Source organism: Paroedura picta, chromosome 10 (assembly GCF_049243985.1).
Source record: "Paroedura picta isolate Pp20150507F chromosome 10, Ppicta_v3.0, whole genome shotgun sequence".
In the NCBI taxonomy this organism is placed as follows: domain Eukaryota; kingdom Metazoa; phylum Chordata; class Lepidosauria; order Squamata; family Gekkonidae; genus Paroedura; species Paroedura picta.
Window position 1 is genome coordinate 81,748,543 of NC_135378.1, and position 19,999 is coordinate 81,768,541.

General features: G+C 48.3%; 1 protein-coding gene across 4 annotated transcripts in view; it reads right to left on the reverse strand.

Annotated features, from left to right (window-relative positions):
- Positions 1-314: 314 nt before the first annotated feature.
- Positions 315-19,999, reverse strand: part of PPEF2 (protein phosphatase with EF-hand domain 2) — a 30,833-nt gene continuing 11,148 nt past the window's right edge. For 3 of the 4 annotated variants that reach the window (XM_077301135.1, XM_077301136.1, XM_077301138.1), the window contains 15 exons: positions 17,089-17,216; positions 15,389-15,446; positions 14,576-14,751; positions 13,966-14,077; positions 13,212-13,258; positions 12,020-12,186; positions 11,873-11,909; positions 11,618-11,767; positions 9,530-9,787; positions 8,127-8,312; positions 6,590-6,732; positions 5,458-5,564; positions 3,233-3,402; positions 2,129-2,216; positions 315-825 (listed from right to left, as the gene is read on the reverse strand). In XM_077301135.1, coding sequence (XP_077157250.1) covers positions 644-825; positions 2,129-2,216; positions 3,233-3,402; positions 5,458-5,564; positions 6,590-6,732; positions 8,127-8,312; positions 9,530-9,787; positions 11,618-11,767; positions 11,873-11,909; positions 12,020-12,186; positions 13,212-13,258; positions 13,966-14,077; positions 14,576-14,751; positions 15,389-15,446; positions 17,089-17,216 — 2,009 coding nt within the window. In that variant the 3' untranslated portion in view covers positions 315-643. The remainder of the gene's footprint in view (positions 826-2,128; positions 2,217-3,232; positions 3,403-5,457; positions 5,565-6,589; positions 6,733-8,126; positions 8,313-9,529; positions 9,788-11,617; positions 11,768-11,872; positions 11,910-12,019; positions 12,187-13,211; positions 13,259-13,965; positions 14,078-14,575; positions 14,752-15,388; positions 15,447-17,088; positions 17,217-19,999) is intronic. The other variant, XM_077301137.1, reaches the window with a different exon arrangement.

Here is a 19,999-nt window from a genome sequence, read left to right on the forward strand (position 1 = left end):
TCAGTAATCTCAGGGCTCTCTCAGCCTAACCCACCTCACAGGATGTCTGTTGTGGGGAGAGGAAAGGGAGGGCAAATGTAAGCCACTTTGAGCCTCCTTCGGGTAGAGAAAAGTGGCATATAAGAAACAACTCTTCTTCTTCTTCAGTAGAAGGCAGCTTCATGCATTCCCCGTCATGGCTCCTTGTCTGGCTACTGAACTATTCCCAGCTAGTTTTTCTGGCATCGCCAGTTTCCTGAAAGGCAATTCCTGGTCAAACGATCATCTTGGAATGACAACAAAAGACCTCCTGCAAAGAGAAGCATTTCATGAATCCGAATTTATTCTTCAACAGGTTTTAAAACTGAGGAAGATATCCCAAGGGAATGCAGCCCCACCACCAAAGCCCTTGAATCCGGGTTACAAAGAAGCGATGCAAACTTTCTTGCATCGAAAGCCGACGTTGGAAAAAAAGGTGCCAGAGACCAGTTTGGAAGGGCGGCGTTAACCGTGGCCGGCCAGCCGTTGCCCTGTGTTTTGCAGTGACAGGCTGGGTCTTTTAGTCCGGGTCAGAGGCACATTCATGGGTAAAAAAAGATGAGTCTGGTTTAGAAGGGGTCCCGAGGGTGACGTCTTGGAGCGGCTTGGCCTTGGAGCAGCGGCCTTAGTCAGTGTTCTGCGTGGAGATGCGGAAGGCTTCGAGGAATTCGTTGAAGTCTATGTTCCCGTCTTTGTTGAAATCAATGCTGCGGGCCAGGTCACAGATGCTGCTCTCCGGGATCTCGATGTGCATGTGGGTGCTGAAGAGCTTCCAGATGTGGCGGAACTCTTCGAAAGAGATGAGTCCTGCCGGCGTCAGAGCAATAGAGTGGGTTACAGCCTACTCGCTGCGAGGGTCCCTGTGCCTGCGGGCAACTTGGAAAGCCCCGCACAGCCCAGCCCACTTTCTGAAAACACTTGGTAGAAAATCAACTTGAAGCCCACTTCTTGAATGGCCTGCCTTTGTCTCTAGCGAGGACCCAAAGTGGTTTCCATCTTTCCCAAAGAACATAAGAAGAGCCCTGCTGAATCACATCGGTGGTGCATTGAGTTCAGCCTCTGATCTCACACGGGCTCATGGGAATTGTAGTCCGTGGACATCTAGAGAGCCACAGTTTGGCCATCGCTGCCATCACCTGGCTCACTTCCATGGCAGAGTGGCAATTTGAACCTGGTTCTCCTGGATCCTAATCTGACATGCTAGCCCCCTCCACAATCATTCATCCAACTAATTGGAGGTGGTTTGTCATTGCCTGCCTCCGGTCACAGCCTTGGTGTTCCTTGGATGTCAGCTTGGTGCAGTGGTTAGGAGCGCGGAGTGATTCCCCGCTCCCCCACATGCAGCCAGCTGGGTGACCTTGGGCTAGTCACAGCACTGATAAAGCTGTTCTGACCGAGCAGGAATATCAGGGCTCTCTCAGCCTCACCCACCACACAGGCTGTCTGTTGTGGGGAGAAGAAAGGGAAGGAGAATGTAAGCCACTTTGAGATTCCTTCGGGTAGAGAAAAGCGGCATATAAGAACCAACTCTTCTTCTTCAGTAATCTCAGGGCGCTCTCAACTTCACCTCCCTCGCAGGGTGTCTGTTGTGGGGAGAGGAAAGGGAAGGCGAATGTAAGCCGCTTTGAGACTCCTTTGGGTAGAGGAAAATGGCATATAAGAACCAACTCTTCCACTTCTTCAAGTACTAGCCGGGGCTGACCTTGCTTAGCTTCCGAGATCTGATGGGATCAGGCTTCCTCACGCTATGAAGGTCGGAATAGCTGCTGTAGTCTTCAAATGGACAATAGCCAGTGCAAGACCCTGCATGGCTCCTGCTTGCTGCTGAACGGCTGCCTGCTCACACACATGGCTTGTAGGGCAGGGGTAGTCATCCTGTGGTCTTCCAGATGTCCATGGACTACAATTCCCATGAGCCTCTGACAGCATTTGCTGGGAGGGGCTCATGGGAATTGTAGTCCATGAACATCTGGAGGACCACAGGTTGACTACCCCTGTTCTAGGGCACACAGCAAGTGGGTGCTGAAAAGTCCCATTAACAGGCCCAATGATAACAGGCCCAATGATAACAGCCATGACGGCAATCTCCGTAGGCAGTCGAGGCACTTACCTGAATGGTCCGTGTCTATGACACTGAAGATAGTCTCCAGGTTGGGCAGATTCCGGTAAATGGTCTCCAGCAAACTCGACTGGATGCGCTGCAAGAGACAGGACCAAAACGGATCAGTCTTGAGTGTTCCTCCCAGTCCCTGGCTTACCAACATTCATTATCCCCTCTGTCATGATTTAGTTGTCCTGGTCATCCGTGGTTTGGAAGAACAATTAGGTAAATATCCGTGTTTGGTCACCTGGAGGAAATTCTTTAAAAAGGAATCTTAAATCATTTCCCTCCAGCTAAACCGGGCTTCCTCTACCAGGGTTTCATGGAATCGTAGTTCTTCTTGATGGGCCTGGAAGGGCGTCCCGAATGGGTGGGAGTTAACTAATTGTTTATATATATATATTTTTAAACTTTATTAAACATTTATCAGCTGGTATGGTCCTGTTGATTGGTTCCCTGGGCGGTAACAATACTGCCTTTATGCATCAAGATGGAAAAAAAAGAATTATTGCCGGACATCACAGACGGGTTAAATAAAATTGCTGGAATACAGGCCAATGGAAGAACTTGCATATTCGGTGCACGACAAACCAACATCGAGAATTCAGAAGAAAATGGAGTCCAATATGAGACTACATTGAACAGCAGAAATTGGTATGAAAAAAAATTAAGCAATCTTGAGGCTAGATGCTAACTATGGGGAAAGTGCAGGATGGGGTTGTAACATGAAAGTGACGTAAAAGAACAAGGTATGCATTGTTAAATGCTACTTCGTGTTTATCCTTTTCCCAGGTAGTTTGTAGTATATAATATGTAGTATTTTTCTTTGTTTCCCTTTAAATAATTTTTTCCCCTTAAAAATACCCATGTCTCATCACCACTGCTTGCCTAGGGCAATTAATGGTTCTGTGAAACCGGGTAGGGGGAGGAGGACGAGGAGGAGCCGCGGCCCGGTACTAACTGATCCACAGACCGGTCCTGGTCCCCGGACCGGGGGTTGGGGACAGCTGTTTTACACCACATCCCAGCTTCTCTCTCGCCGCAACAGGCTCCTTAATGTTTTCGGACATTTCTGTAGCGTTCATTTGGACCCCCGAACATGCGTTTTGTTACCTCCTGGTTCGTTGACTTCTGCTCCATCGAGATGTCCTTCAGCCAGCGGTTGTAGTCCAACTTCCCGCCAATTAGGCGGGGCACGAGCTGCGGACGCAGCATCCTCCAGGGCAGCCCTAGACGGAGGACCGACTCGACGGCGGTGGCCCAGTCACTTAATGTGATCACACCTGTCGGGACAGGAATACCCAGGCGAGCTTGTCAGGAGAGCTTGAGGAAGGAACGACGGGGAAGAGAACCGTCCCGTGAGATCTCAGCATGCAGTAGAAAGGGAGCGACCAGTTCCCAGGATTTCCTGGGTGAGGAAAGCACAGCTCGGCCTGGGTCTCAACAGATCTCAGTGAGGGAATGGCTTTTCCCAGCCCCCTCCCACAACAAGGGAAAACTGACTTTTGCCACTTATAGGGGAAAGTGAAGACCTGCAGGTTTAGGCATCATAGCAAACAAACTGTCCCTAAGACGGAACAAAGTTTAAGTCCAGTGACACCTTCAACAAAGTTTTAGTCTGGGTATAAGCTTTCCTGGGCAAGCACGCTTCTTCAGACGCCCCTTCACAGCAGGCGATGGCAAACCACCTCTGCCGGCTGCAGCTTGACAGCATGCAGTAATTAGAATATGGCTTTTTAATTTCAATTGTATTTATTTATTTGGTTTTTATACCGCCCCTCCCAGCAAGCTGGCTCTTGGCAGGTGACTAATGCCCCCAAGGGAGTGATTTATCCTAATAGGAGATCCCGGATCTCATCGACTGCACAAGAAGGCCACCTGCAGGACAGTAAGGGGAAGGAGCACGGGAGTAGAAGCCTGGCTTGAGATCTGTGGGGCCTCCAGCTTGTGAAACCGATTTGGAGGCTGGCTACCAGTGAAAGGGACTTCCCCTCCCGCACTGAAGGAACATGCAACCCAATATTTTAGGGATGTCCTAGGGTAGCAATCCCCAACCTGTGGGCTGTGGACCACATGTGGTCCGTCGACTAATTGGAGGTGGGCCCTGAAGGACGCCTTCTCCCCCCCCCCCGGCCCTTTACTTCATCCCCCCCAGCGCTTTACAACACACTTTGGGTGTCATTGTCTCCCATCACTCCCAGATGGGACTCTCTCATTGCAGAGAAACAAGCTCAGGGTTCCCATTGATTGGTCATTGTCATGAGTTAAAATTTCCATGAAAATAAAATGTTCCTTATGTTCATTGTTGTGGCGTGTCTGTATCTTATTTTGAAGGGATGTTTAAACATGACCATAGCGATCAGAGAGCGTTAGGGCAGTGGTTGAGAGTACAGGAGTAAACTACCCCCCCCCCACCGGGCCTCAGTAAAATTGTCAAGTGTTGAGTGGTTCTCAGTGATAAAAAGGTTGGGGACCACTGTCCTAGGGGACTTCAGCATGACCCGGAAGTGATGTGGGCATGTTGGGAGACAGCTGAGAGCTGGTTTTCATACTCTGCGTTTACTACCCGAAGGAGTTTCCAAGTGGCTGACGATCGCCTTCCCTTCCTCTCCCCACAACAGACACCCTGTGAGGTTGGTGAGGCTGAGAGAGTTCCGAGAGAACTGGGACTGGTTCTCAAAGTCACCCAGCTGGCTGCACGTGTAAGAGGGGTGAGGAATCAAACCCAGTTCTCTAGGTGAGAGGCTGCTGCTCTTCACCACTACACCAGGCTGTAAACAAAGAGATCCTCAGCAAAAGTCTAGTGTGCAGGACGATGCTTTGATTATGGGGCAAAAACTATGGTAGAAGCTAATTATACCATAGAGTTTTTGCTCAAAAACCAGAGTGTCATCCCGATGTCCCCAGCGTCCCTATGTCACTTCCGGGTCATGTTGGAAGTCCCCAAGCTGAATGGTCAGATGAAACTCCCTGCTACTGGCAAGCCGCCCCTTCCGTCCCTCACCGACGACCAGCAGGGACCTGGCAAACCTATGAGAGATACTTTTTCCTAGACTGGACTTGAGGACATTTATTCTCATTTAGTTCTGGTGTCTTTACACAGTGGACCTTTTTCCTTTGGTCCAGCCTCCAGAAGGTGTCATGAGGTTACAACTGATCTCCGGACGATAGAGACCATCTCCCCTGGAGAAAACAGCCCCTTTGGACAGTGGACTCTGGTGTTAAGCCCCATTGAATTCCTTCCCCACGCCCACCCCCTTGGAGCTGGCCGCCCTTATGATGTAGCATCAACAAGGCACCGTCTCCTGTGCTGGCATCCTCCCCTTCCTTAGCCTCACCTGATTTGTTCACATCAAGCTTCTTGAAAGCACCACTGAGGTCTGATCTGTGAGCAAACATTTTCTCCCTTAACGCCTGGTAAGCAGTCTCCTCCACATGGCTGATCCTGGGGGGGAACAAGGAAGCATTTCCGCTGCATCAGAACCAGCCCAAAGCCATACGTATGCAGATACACACAGCCTGACCCAGTTAGCATGGCCTGGTCTCTCCTGGGAGCCAGCAGGGATGGGGGGGGGGAGGGCTTACTGGGAGAAGCAGCTTCTGCCATAGAGTTTTTGCCCCCAGATCAGAGCATTGCCCCGATGTCACTTCAAAGTCATAGAGGTGTGTTGCTGAAATGTCAGCTCTTCCTCCCTTTTTTGGGGGGGAGGGGGGAGTTCATAGAAATGAAATACAAAACAACAAGAGCTGATTGGATCAATGCAGATCACGACTGTTGTCAACCTCCAGGTGGTGGCTGGAGGTATCCTGGGATTTCAGCTGAATTCCAGGAGACAGAGATCAGTTAACTCAGAGAAAATGGCTTTTTCGGAAAGCGGACTCTATGGCATTGTACCCAGAGGAACTCCCTCCACTCTCCAAATCTCCCCCTCCAAAATATCCAGGTATTTCCCAAACCAGAGCTGGCAACCCCACAGATCGCTGGCCCAATAGATGGCCTAGCTCATCCTAAAAATAACGGCTGCATTCAACCCCTGTTAATCATACTGCCAGGAGGCAACATCATGGTAAAGCCTTGGCTTTTATCACTTGTTGTTCAGCCTTGGCTGGCCACTATGTGAAATGGGATGCTAGACTAGACTGACCCCTGGTCTGACCCAGCAGGACTCTTCTGATGTTCTTAGGAAGGCCTCGGCCTCTCTGCCCTGTTGTTGGCCCTCCAGAGGAACTGGCTGGCCCCTGAGTGAGACAGGACGCTGGACTGGATGGACCCCTGGTCTGACCCAGCAGGGCTCTCCTGATGTCCTTAGGAAGGCCTCGGCCTCTCTGCCCTGTTGCTGGCCCTCCAGAGGAACTGGCTGGCCCCTGGGTGAGACAGGAGGCTGGACTGGATGGACCCCTGGTCTGGTCCAGCAGAACTATCCTTATATTCTTATGAAGGGAGCTCTACACCGAGGAAGGAAGCCTTGCCTTTGTGTCATGGTCAGCTGAGATGCCCTCCTGCTGCCTTGAAATTGCACAAAGTGGGGGGTCAGGTCCGGTCCCAGTTTAAGGTAGGCACCTCTGTTACTCCCAATGGCGTAGTAGTTGGAAGCCGAAAAGATGGTGATGACCTAAAGAAAAGACATAAGGTGGGTTTACCATCGATAAGAACCAACCTCAAAGATATGTAGTAAGAAACCTTGGCCACTCATGCACTTTTAATAACCTTCCCCCCCCCAGCTATGTTTCCATATTAAGTTGTTGTTGTTAGTTGCGAAGTCGTGTCCGACCCATCGCGACCCCATGGACAATGGTCCTCCAGGCCTTCCTGTCCTCTACCATTCCCCGGAGTCCATTTAAGTTTGCACTGACTGCTTCAGTGACTGCTTCCATATTAAGTACATGATGCCTGTCCTGTAGCCATTGCCTCCTGCCGCGATTTGCTTGACCAAAGTCCCAGAACTCCCCTACTGGGAACAGACCTCAAATTGCCTTGCTCATTCCCCCCCACCCACCCACCCCCCGCTTCGTTCCCAGACCCTGGGGCCGTCTGGCTCCCTATTGTGTGCCCAGTGGCGGTGGTTGTATCTTCCCACCTGGAGTTGTCAACTGTAAAGTGTACTACCTTTTAAGGAGACAAACCATTCTGTGTGAAACCAAATTGTGTACAGAAAGGTGGGAATTTTGCTTCTGTAACTGCCCTCCGTTGTTGCTTGCCTTCATCTTCAGCAACACAAGGGTCTTGTCAAGCTGTTTGTACTCTCCTGAATAAACTAGCCAGTACTTTAGGTTTGCCTTCTTTGGGGAGATTTGCAGCAGAACTTAGCAATACCCTCACCAGGATGACCCAGGCTAGCTTGATCTCATCAGCTCTCAGAAGCTAAGCAGGGTCAGCCCTGGTTAGCATTTGGAGGGGAGACCACCAACAAAGTCGTGGGTTGCTACACAGAGGTAGGCAGGGACAAAACATCCTTTGATGACTATTTCCCTAAAAAGGATACAGGGATGCCATAAGTCAGCTGCGACTTGGCAGGACTTTCCACCAGAAGAAGAAGAAGAAGAGTTGGTTCTTATATGCCGCTTTTCCCTACCCGAAGGAGGCTCAAAGCAGCTTACAGTCACCTTCCCATTCCTCTCCCCACAACAGACACCCTGTGAGGGAGGGGAGGCTGAGAGAGCGCTGATATCACTGCCTGGTCAGAACAGTTTTATCAGGGCCATGGCGAGCCGAAGGTCACCCAGCTGGTTGCATGTGGGGGAGCGCAGAATCGAACCTGGCATGCCAGATTAGAAGTCCGCACTCCTTAACCACTACACCAAACTGGCTCACCACCTGAGAATGCCCAATAAATGCACCAGCCCAAACATTTTCCCGATTTATGTGACTGCTATGCCAGCAAATGTGCCTGGAGTCAGTCAGTCCCATTTGCGTATACTTTCCCCAGACTGCCTATCACAACGGGGTCACATCAACACTTTCCCACGCCCCCCAGCTCCACATTTCCCTGCTGTCTGACTGAGCTACCTTGCGGTTGTGGCAGAACTCGTAACCCTCCAGCTTACACTCGTGGGAGCGGATGAGGAGCTGGAGGCCATTTTTCTGTAGGAACTTCTCCGTCACGTCGGGGCCGAAGTAACAGCCCCCTCCTCGCTCTTGGTTGATTCGGCAGCCGTTTTGAGGGTACGGGTCACTCCACAGGATATCGAGGACCTGAAGGAGCGGACGAAACCGGGGGCATAGGCTTGGGACCATCGTTTGTTCAATTGGGGTGGAATTTCCAGATAATTCTGGCCCGTTCCCCAGCATGGAATTTCAACTGAGCCAGATCCGATGGACTACAACAGAGGTAGTCAACCTGTGGTCCTCCAGATGTTCATGAACTACAATTCCCATGAGCCCCTGCAAGCTAGGTAAGGGTCTACAGTTCATTAACCCATCCTCCCCAGGCATTTGCTGGCAGGGGCTCATGGGAATTGTAGTTCATGAACATCTGGAGGACCACAGGTTGACTACCCCTGGACTACAACAGATATTGTTGTACTACAACCCCCAGATTGAGAGTTCGAACCTACCAAGGGAGTGTCAAAGTTATTGTTGTTGAAATACTGTTCTAGTTGTTCTAGCTGGCATGTTATTGTTATATTGTTATATTGATATTGATACTTTTCCATGTAAATGTTCCAAAATGTTTTATGTAAATTGCCCAGAGTTATAGGGAAGAGTGGTATAAAAATTAAAAAATAATAAAAATAATAAAAATAAAAATTATTAAAAATTATTAAAAATTTAAAAAATTAAAATTCAAATAAATATTGAGGCAACGCTAACCTGGGTATAGTTGGGAATAAGGTTGCCTGAAGATTTGGGGGACAGGGCCTGGGAAGGGTGGGGCGTTGGGAGGGGAGGACCTCATCAGGGTCTAATGCTGTTGAGTCCACCCTCTAAAGCAGTCATTTTCTCCAGAGGAACTGATCTTGGTCGTCTGAAGATCAGTTATAATAGAAGGGGATCTCCAGGAGCCAGAACCGTTGATCTCCCCAAAGGAGTCTCAAAGGGGCTTCCAGTCACCTTCCCTTTCCTCTCCCCACAACAAACACCCTATGAGGTGGGTGAGGCTGAGAAAGCCCTAATATAACTGAAGAAGAAGAAGAAGAGTTGGTTCTTCTATGCCACTTTTCTCTACCCAAAGGAGTCTCAAAGGGGCTTCCAGTCACCTTCCCTTTCCTCTCCCCACAACAGACACCCTGTGAGGTGGGTGAGGCTGAGAAAGCCCTAATATAACTGAAGAAGAAGAAGAAGAGTTGGTTCTTCTATGCCACTTTTCTCTACCCAAAGGAGTCTCAAAGCGGCTTCCAGTCACCTTCCCTTTCCTCTCCCCACAACAGACACCCTGTGAGGTGGGTGAGGCTGGACAGTATCCAACCCACCTGTTTGATCTCAGTGTCTTCCATTTCCTCAGGTTCCAAGGATTTGATTTCCAGCTCCGTCCCTTCTTCTGGGGAACCAGAAGAAGTCTCCAACCCTTTTGTCTTGCCCACTTGTTGACAGCACGACTGCAGCTCTTCCGGCTGTCCTAGCTTGGGAACATCTGACTGGTTTGAAGCATTGGAAATAGTAGCCGGCCCGGCTTCAGTGAGGCGCAGGATTTTCTCGCTTTTTCTCTTCTGGGTTAACAAAGAGAAAATCTAAAATGGGAACAGAGAGGGCGGGGGAAACAGAAAGGGGGAGATAAAAGGTTGATTCTGAACACATTCACGAATCATAACCAAGGCCTGAAAGGAATTTGGGAGGTACAAAATACTCAACCAATTTTGTACAGGAGGTGAGCTTTGAATATATTCATTGAGCTCAAAGAGCTCATTCTTCCAGTGACACCGGAAGTGATGTCATGCCCCTCTAGGAATCACTGGAAGCTCGATGATGAAGCCATGGAGTTTTTGATGCCCCATGTTCCTCCCCTCCCCGGTCTCCAGGTCAGACTTGGACACCTTGGGCCTGGAGAAGGCTCATCTAGGGCCAGTTTCCCCACCACTACACCCCTGGGTCCCACAGGAATGCCTGATTGTTCCTCTCCAACCTGTCAGGGGTCAGTTCTGGGCATGCAAGGTCAATGTGGGTTGGCGTGTAGAAGATCCCTGAGCCCTGGAACTCCTTCCCCCAGAGACCCACAGTGGCCCCCTCAGTGATGGCCTTCCACAGTTCTTTCGCAGTCTTTGAGGAGACTCAGTGAACCATCTCCCACGAATTCTATTCTTTGTTAACACGTGTTGAAGAATGACTGGTGGAAAGTTTTATTTCTAGATTATGGCGGCTTTTTAGGCTTCTGTTGAAGGGGATTTACATGTTTTTTTTGGGGGGGATTACATTATCCCAAGAGCCTCTTGTGGCGCAGAGTGGTAAGGCAGTAGTCTGAAAGCTTTGCCCATGAGGCTGGGAGTTCAATCCCAGCAGCCGGCTCAAGGTTGACTCAGCCTTCCATCCTTCCGAGGTCGGTAAAATGAGTACCCAGCTTGCTGGGGGGTAAAACTGTAATGACTGGGGAAGGCACTGGCAAACCACCCCATATTGAGTCTGCCATGAAAACACTGGAGGGCGTCACCCCAAGGGTCAGACATGACCCGATGCTTGTACAGGGGATACCTTTACCTTTACCTTTTACATTATCCCAGTGGATCATGTAGTAACTCCCTTGGGATGTTTTGTGTCAGGAAAATGGTGCAGAAGGGAGGCCTAAGAACGTTCTCTCCACATTACTCGACTGGATCTGGGCCCATAAGCTCCTTGGAAGTGAGTTTCTGGTAGGACTTTCTAATGGGTGGACCTGCACACAACCCAAGGCTTGTGGAACGTGCAGGGAGGTCTAAGCAGAGAGATGGAGCTTGGGAGTTGACTGGATTCAGAGACTCGCAGTCTGGAGACCTGTGGCTCAGTGGCAGAGCATCCGCTTAGCATGCAAAAAGTCCCGGGTTCGATCTCTAGCTTCTCCAGTTCAAAAGGACTCTCTGAGCTGGAGCCATGAGAAGTTCGACGGAGACTGGGAGCTATTTAAAAAATATTTCTGACTCCTGCGTGTCTGTTGTAATTTACACTGAATATGATTTAAAAATCAAAACAGGCTTGTTCATGCTGCTGTGAAACACACGGAACATGAAAGAATATGTGCCCTGCATAGTGCAGGGGGTTGGACTAGATGACCCAGGAGGTCCCTTCCAACTCTATGATTCTACATAAAAGACCACTACTTTGAAGTCACCTCTATTGAACTCAACCAGGGTACAATTATAAGTATCTTATTATTTTAGCTTGCATGTTTTTTTCCGCATGTATGATATGAGACAGTAGGTTTGCTGGATTGAACCTGAACTTCTATATTTGGGAAAGCAAATAATCGGAAGGTCTTATAAGCCTCCGGAGGTCTCTCGTGCTTTCCCTGGACTGTCTCACAGCTCGGGGAAGGTGAAATTGTACAGTGATAATGGGAGCATGGGGTTTAAGGTTTTTCAAAGGATCCGTACCTTCCGCCTGTCGATCCTGGCCAGCTGTTCCAAATCAGTGGTGTCGGACACCCCCCCATGTACAACTAAAACCTTACTGTCAATCAGCGTGGCCAGTGGCAAACTGCTGAAGACATGCCGGAGCAGTTTCAGTATCTTATTCCCATGTTCCTAGACAGAGGAGGGCAAGGAAAACAAGGAAGAATGAGAAACACGGTCGACGGTGGGGGAGGGAGCTCCTACAGCATGCACCATCACCATTTCCCCACATCTTACCTTGTATTTGCGCATGACCTCCTTGGTGAACCCATAGCTAAAAGGGTTAAGGACATGAGAAGGGTCGTTAAGTCACTGCTTGGTCAAACAAACAAACCAAACAAGGACAGCAACGAACGGATCCCCCAAAAGTGGGGTTTCCCGTACCGTAAGTTGATCATATAGTCTTCGTGGTTTCCTCGGTTCAGGTGGACTTCCTGTGGGTAAATCAAGAGGAAGGCAAAAAGGATGATCAAGATCTCAATGGACTGTTTGCCCCGGTCCACGAAGTCACCGTTGAACACGTATCTCTTCGCCGGAGATGGAAGGCCGTTCTGTACAAGCGAAAAGAGGAAGGAGGAGAAATTGGCTCTTTTAAGAAGTGCTCTCCGAGGGACGGGATAAAACGATTTGTCATGAGCAGGCCGTGCTGTTTTTCAAAAGCCTCCCCAGACTTGGTGAAACAGCAGTGGAGAGTGCCGTCAAATTGCAGCTTTCTCCTGGTAAAGTTTTCAAGGCAAGATAATTCAGATATTGTTTGGCCATTTATCTGGCTCAGCAATTTATACCCTACAGCAAATGTGTTTTCTCTTTGAAGAAGAGTCGGTTCTTATATGCCGTTTCTCTCCACCCAAAGGAGTCTAAAAATGGCTTCCATTCGCCTTCCCTTTCCTCTCCCCACCACAGACACCCTGTGAGGTGGGTGAAGCTGAGAGAGCCCTGATATTACTGAAGAAGAAGAGTTGGTTCTTATATGCCGCTTTTCTCTACCCGAAGGAGTCTCACAGAGGCTTACAGAGGTGAGGCTGAGAGATCCCTGATATTACTGAAGAAGAATTGGTTCTTATATGCCGCTTTTCACTACCTGAAAGAGTCTCACAGAGGCTTACATTCACCTTCCCTTCCTCTCCCCACAACGGACACCCTGTGAGGGAGGTGAGGCTGAGAGATCCCTGATATTACTGAAGAAGAAGAGTTGGTTCTTATATGCCGCTTTTCACTACCTGAAATAGTCTCAAAGTGGCTTACAGTCGCCTTCCCTTTCCTCTCCCCACAACAGAAACCCTGTGTGATAGGTGGGGCTGAGAGAGCTCTGAGAGAACTGGGACTGGCCCAAGCTGGCTGCACATGGAGGAGGAGTGGGGAATCAAATCCAGTTCTCCAGATTAGAAGCTGGCTTCCTTTGCTCGCAGAATTCCTCCACCGGGCCCTGGCACTTGCATGAGTTTGTGAAATCTGATCATTTGATTTGTGCACAGAGTTTAGATTTCTCTTGGTGTGGAACTGAAGATAGTTATTGATATCAGCTGTCTGGGAGATAAACTTGGGCATATGAAGTTTACCAGCCTGTGTTACATACCTTGTAAAATATCAGAAACAAGTCATTCAGTTGGCCATGCAAGTCTCCTAATAAGAAAGAAAAAGCCAATTTAGTGCCGATTTCTCCCTTATTGCCACGGAGCCTGATCAAGATCCAAGGGCAGACAGAGGTCACAAGATAATTTTACTTTTGTTCAGTGTTTCCCTATTGGGACTTCATTTATGCTGAATTGTTATTTTGAATTATAGTGAAATAAGGTTTTTGTTCAAAAGTCAGTGTAGATTTGTAAAGGCAATAAGGTACGATGACGACGATGACTACTACTACTACTACTACTACTACTACTAATAATAATAATACTTAAATGTATAGCCCACCTTCCTCTGAAGACTCAAGGTGGGTTGCATAAAAATATAAATCCCATAAAATCCCATAAAATCCCATAAAACCCCCTTCCCTTCCCTTCCCTTCCCTTCCCTTCCCTTCCCTTCCCTTCCCTTCCCTTCCCTTCCCGGCCCATCATTGGCCATTGTGGGTGGGAGGTGGAGGGTGGGGTTTCGGCATGACCATATATGGTCATATGCCCCATTAAATGTTTAACAAATTTAAAATCTATATAAAAAATTAATTAACTCCCACCCGTTCGGGAAGCCCTTCTAGGGCCGTCAGGAAACCCCAGGGTTTCACGAAACCCTGGTTGAGAAAGTCTACTCAAAGCCATGTTGTAAGGGGTCTCCAGTGTCTAGACAGGGCAACATTCGTACCACTGGTAGCAAACGGCTACGCTCCTTACCGCACACGGTGATCTCGCTGTAGCAGGTGGAGAGGCTGCTGATGTTTGGCAGCTGAGAGAGATGCTTCAGGGTCTCGTGGAAGAGTTTCAGAACATAATACGCATGGAGCTGCTACTGGGAAAAAGTGAAGACGTCACAGAAGGCCTTCCGAGAGAACTTTGCCCCCAGCAAGAATACGGAGGCTCGGGGGTTAACTTGCTTGACTGTCATTAATTGAGAAATATATATGTTTCTCCAAAGATAAAAAGGTAAAGGTATCCCCTGTGCAAGCAGTGGGTCATGTCTGACCCTTGGGGTGACGCCCTCTAGCGTTTTCATGGCAGACTCAATACGGGGTGGTTGGCCAGTGCCTTCCCCAGTCATTACCGTTTACCCCCCAGCAAGCAAGCTGGGTACTCATTTTACCGACCTCGGAAGGATGGAAGGCTGAGTCGACCTTGAGCCGGCTACTGGGATTGAACTGTCAGCCTTATGGGCAAAGCTTTCAGACGGCTGCCTTACCACTCTGCGCCACAAGAGGCTCATTTCTCCAAAGATACAGTGCCACTAACTGCCATGGGGGAGGGGGGGGATGAAGGGCAAGGACGCAATTGCACCTGAGATACTTACTTGTTGTTGCTTGAAGGCTTCCACCAAGGAAGTGGCGTCGTCCAGCGAGAGAGGGAAGGAAAGGCGGGGACCTTTGTAGTGATCCGGCACCTGGATCAATTCATAGTTACAGGCTTTCTGTAATTTGGGATCTTTAGGGATATCGCTTTCGGAGAAAACACGGTTAATGAAATCCCCTGGGAGAGAAAGGAAAGAAAAGGCGGCGTGACATCTAAACGAGACCTTCAGTCGGGCGTGTGAAAGCTGTTCACAGTTTGGTTTTTTAACAGAGATCCGATTAACAGCAAAGAATTGGGAGGAGGGGCTTATCAGGGGCAGGAAGGAGGCCCAGGCAATGTGGTCATGTCACTCTTGGTATGCACAGGAAGTGACCTCATCATGCCGCACCATGTTGACAACAGTCTGGCATTTCAGCAAAAATTCAGTAAAAAATATCTTCTACTGTGGAATTGTGCCCAAATATCAAAGCATCACCTGGGTAGCACCAGCATGATGACATCACTTCCTGTGCATACAGGAAGTGTTGTTGTCACACCGGCAGCAATGTTGCCCAAGCCTCCCTTCCGCTCCTGTTATATGTTCTAATCCGATTTCCAACTTTCCATCGCTTTCAATTTGTATGATCCAGCCCGATGAGGAATTCTGATGAGCGTCAAATTTTGCATCATGTTTTATGTCAATTTGGGTGGTTCTAGCAAAATGTCTGTATTTCATCCTTGTTTGGAATTTTGCAATAGCCTGATAACGGCTTGTCTGCTTTTTCTTTATAGGGAATACCCCAGACATGTTATTTAGCTTCACACAGAGGCTTACTCTCTTTACTGCTGGTTGTCATGAAGTGGTCCACAAGGTAGTCAAAGAAATAGTTGAGCTGCAGAAGAGAAGAAGCAAGAACATTTATTTTATTTTATTTTATTTTATTTTATTTTATTTTATTTTATTTTATTTTATTTTATTTTATTTTATTTTATTTTATTTTATTTTATTTTATTTTATTTTATTTTATTTATACCGCCCTCCCCGGAAGGCTCAGGGCGGTTTACAGGGAACAGGAAACAGGTACAGATAACACCTGTAAATCCCATAAAATCCCATTAAACCCCCTTTCCCTTCCCTTCCCATCCCCTCCTGGTCCATCATTGGCCATTGTGGGTGGGATACACAAAGTTACAACAAACCCTGCTGGATCAGAGAGGTGATCCACCTGGACCAGCATCCTGTCTCCTCACACACTGGCCTACCAGGTCCTCGGGAGGGCTAATAACAGGGCAAGGAGGTCAAGGCCTTTATAAGAACTTTAAGAAGAACCCTGCTGGATCAGACCAATAGTCAACATCTTGCGTCACACAGTATCCAACCAGTTCCTCTTGAGGGCCAATAACAGGGTAGAGAGGCTGAGGTCTTCCCTTGATATTGCCTTCCAGCTATTGGATTCAGAGGCTTAGTGCCTTTGAACTTGGAAGTTCCCCTCAGCCACCATGGCTAGTAGCCACTGACAGAGGTCTAACTAGTGCCCTTTTAAAGCTGTTTATTCCTGTTGCCATCACTACAGCCTCTTGCTGAGCAAAAGAAAAAAAAAACACTGTCTAATAACAACACAATGGAATCAAAATGTACACAATGAGGAGAAGTTTATCCAATGCTTAAAGGCCCAAACATATCATAGAAATTCTACAAAAATGTTATGTAATTGTAAGAATGCCACGGGAAATTCCAAACACAAATGAAGAACCGGTTAAGCCAGGGTTTTGCGTGTGACTGGTTCCTCAGTGGACTCCAACCGAAACCCCCGTACTGCAAAAGTGCCTAGAGAGCTCTAGATCAACCTGCCCGTGGCTGTGGACTGCTGCCACAGGGTGGGGGTAGAGGGTGGCCTGGGGCCCGCACATGCGTGGCAGCCCCGGCGCAAACACGCATGCATGGACTTGCTGCGCATGCGCGTTTGCGTCCAGCGGGCCCGGAAACACGCATGTGCAGCCGTTTTGTGCATGTGCGGCACCGCCACACGTGCGTGTTTGCGCTCCCGGTGGCTGCGCAAACGTGTATGCACAAAACTGCTGCGCACGTGCGTTTGTGGCCCTGCCAGATGCAAACACGCATGTGCGGCAAGACCGTGCATGCGCGTTTGCGCCAGCGGCATGCCAGCGGCCGCCGCTCCCTCTCCCCAACCCTCCCATAAAAATGTTGACTGAATCCAATCCATAATCTTTTGGATCACTGGCAGGAAGGTTAGGACAAGACAGCCCATGGCAAGAAACCCCCCACTTTGAGCCCATTATCTATTCTTAAGAAATTGAGGAGCGTGAGGGGAAAAAATGGCCAGAAGATGGCTTCCATAGCGACATTCTAGATTCCCCCCCATTTTTCTATGGCCCTTACCACAGAGACTGGGGAAATTCCTAGAGTGTCACTTGGGAGTGATATCACACCATCCCCAAACTCTACCCTCCTCGAAAATACCCCAGCATTTGCTGAGGCAGCACTGGCAATACTAACCAGATGGCTCTACATACCTTGAGATGATCCTGCTCTCCTGAATATTCTATGGACTGAAAGATGCGCCATGTGCATCTTCGGCGCATTTCGAGCCGTGCCATATAACGCCGGAACCATCTTTGGATCAGGACAGCAGCTTTAAAGGCTGTGGCATATAAAAAGACACTGAGGACATGGTCCCTTCCCACTTTAACATGACCTTAGACTGGTTTTATCTATCTATCTATCTATCTATCTATCTATCTATCTATCTATCTATCTATCTATCTATCTATCTATCTATCTATCTATCTATCTATCTATCTATCTATCTATCTATCTATCTATCCATCTATCCATCTATCCATCTATCCATCTATCCATCTATCCATCTATCCATCCATCCATCCATCCATCCATCCATCCATCATTCCATTTCTATCCCGCCACTCCCACAACAGTGGCTTGTGACAGGTACCCAATACATAAAACCCCATAAAACTCATAACATTATAAAACACAACTCAACCATCCCCTTGAAATCCTCCAATCGGCGGCAAAAAAACATCCTAAAAACCTATTGTGGTCTAAGACCGTATATATAAACTATTCCATTTGACGTATGGACATCTATCTTTATCACGTTTATCCTTTTCTAGGAAACTCTGTAAAAATGGCTTCTACTATAAAGTTTCCCCCCCAAGTACCAGGGCATCACTGTAATATCGCTGATGCAATGATGTCACTTCTGGCACATGCCAGAAGTGATGTCATTGGTGATGCGGCCTGAGTCTCCTTCCTGTTCCTGGTAAGATCCCCTGGTGGCCAGCTGATCAATTGCAGGGGGTGGGGCCTGTGGACTGGGAGGGGATTCCCTGCTTCCAGCAGGAGGGCTGGCAACTTAGGAGGATCCACACCCTCAATGGGAACTTGGCAGTTCTAGTATTGACGTAAACAGGTGTCTTGTGGCTCCTTAAAAACAAACCAGATTTTATTTCCACTCAACCTTTTGTGGACCAAAGCCCACTTCGTAAGATGCAGGTATGGGGCCCTCACTAGGCAGATAATTAATTACACATGAGATTAGAACATAAGAACAGCCCTAATGGGGGAGTCCAGTTGCCCATCAAATCCAACAACCTATTTCAGCCAACCAGTTGCCATGGAGGGCCAACAAACTAGGAACAGAGTCCATGGGGTTCCCCTGATGTTGCCTCCTGCCGGTATTCGTCTTCAGAGATCCACTGCCTTTGACTGTGGAGATTTCTTTAAGTCACCAAGGCTAGTAGCCCCTGATAGGTCTATCCTTCATGAATCTGCCCAACTCCCTCTTAAAGTCATCTGGCCTTCGCTACATTCACCAGCAGCAGTTTCCACACTCTAAGTTCTCGTTGAGCGCAGAAGTGTTTCTTTCTGTCTGTCCTAAATCCATTGTCCATCAACTTCATTGGGTGTCCCTAAGTTCAGTATTACGGGAGAGGGTGAAGAAAAGTCTCTCTATCAGCTTTTTCTACCCTATGTCCAATTCTATAAACCTAAGGTGCTCCAACCCCTTCATCAGTACCTTTTCTAGTTCTGTATTATCCTTTCTGAGAAATGCCCACCAGAAGTGTAAATAGCACTCCAAATGAGGCTGAGCCATAAATCAATATTAGCTATTTTATTTTCAATTTCTTTCCTGATTAATCCTCAACATTTGTCATTTTCTCAGCTTCCATGTGCTGAGTCGGCATTTTCATCATGCTGTCCACTACAACCCCAAGATTGCTGTCTCAGCCAGTTAATTGCAATCAAGCTAAGTACAAAGAACAACAGGTTGTTTCTTTCACTTTGCCATGCTAATTCACACACCTATAACTGCAGAGGCCCTTTGACCCTGCTGTTTAGTAATTTAATAGCCTCAGATATAAGTATCTGCCCAGTGAAAGTCCACTAATTACATCCGTTGAAGTGGATTCTAGCCTGAGAAAACACATCCTGGAATGAAATTTGGTTATTCTTCAAAGAGCCACGAGAATTTTGTTTACGTCTGCAGAAAACATCACACTTCCTTGTGGTTGCCAACTCTGGGTTCGGAAATACCTGGAGGCTTTGGGGGTGGAGCCTGGGGAGGAGCTTCAGCAGGGAGGGTATAGTGCTACAGTTAAACTTTCTCCGGGGGAACTGACCTTGGTAGCCTGGATTTTATGTCTGTAGACCTGCCAAGGACCGAGCTTGAGGTCTGAGGCAGGATCGTAGCTTACAATGTTATTGACCAATGCGTGGCTAGATCCCATCTGCCAGATCCAAACTGATCAACAGTGAGCACTGGTGGTAAGATCAGTGTTTGCTTATATATATATATATATATATATAAGTTGAGGGTTTTTTTTGGGGGGGGGCAGGGGGTTGGTTCAGTTTCAGTTCTCCTTCTACAACGCCGGGGTCCTAATAAAGAGCTCAAATCACTTCTAGCCCTAATCTGCACACAACAGATAATGCACTTTCAATGCACTTTAGAAGTAGATTTTCCTGTTCTGCACAGGAAAATCCAGCTGCCAAAGCACATTGAAAGTGCATTATCCTATGTGTGCAGAATGGGCCCTAGTGTCCGTGTCCATCCCGAACCCACAAATTTAACACTGGAGGTCAGCTGTAATAGCAGGAGGAGCTACTCGGACACTGGCAGCTTTACAGGGCGGCCTCGCTGTACTGATGGGGGCTCCACAAAGGGGCCTTCTCCGGTGGTGGCACCAGCTAGGTTGACTACTCTGCCCAGGAAGATTTGCTAAACGATATCTTTCTTTCCACCCACAGTGGACAGCCAGCTTGGTCAATAACTAAACATTGCTCGGGGACTGGTTTGGGTATTGATCAAATCGTTCTGAGGTTGGAGGAATTTATGCCTGGACCTTTGAGGGAGGCTGACTGAGGTCAAAGAGGAACCATGGGGAGCTCTGGGTCATGAAA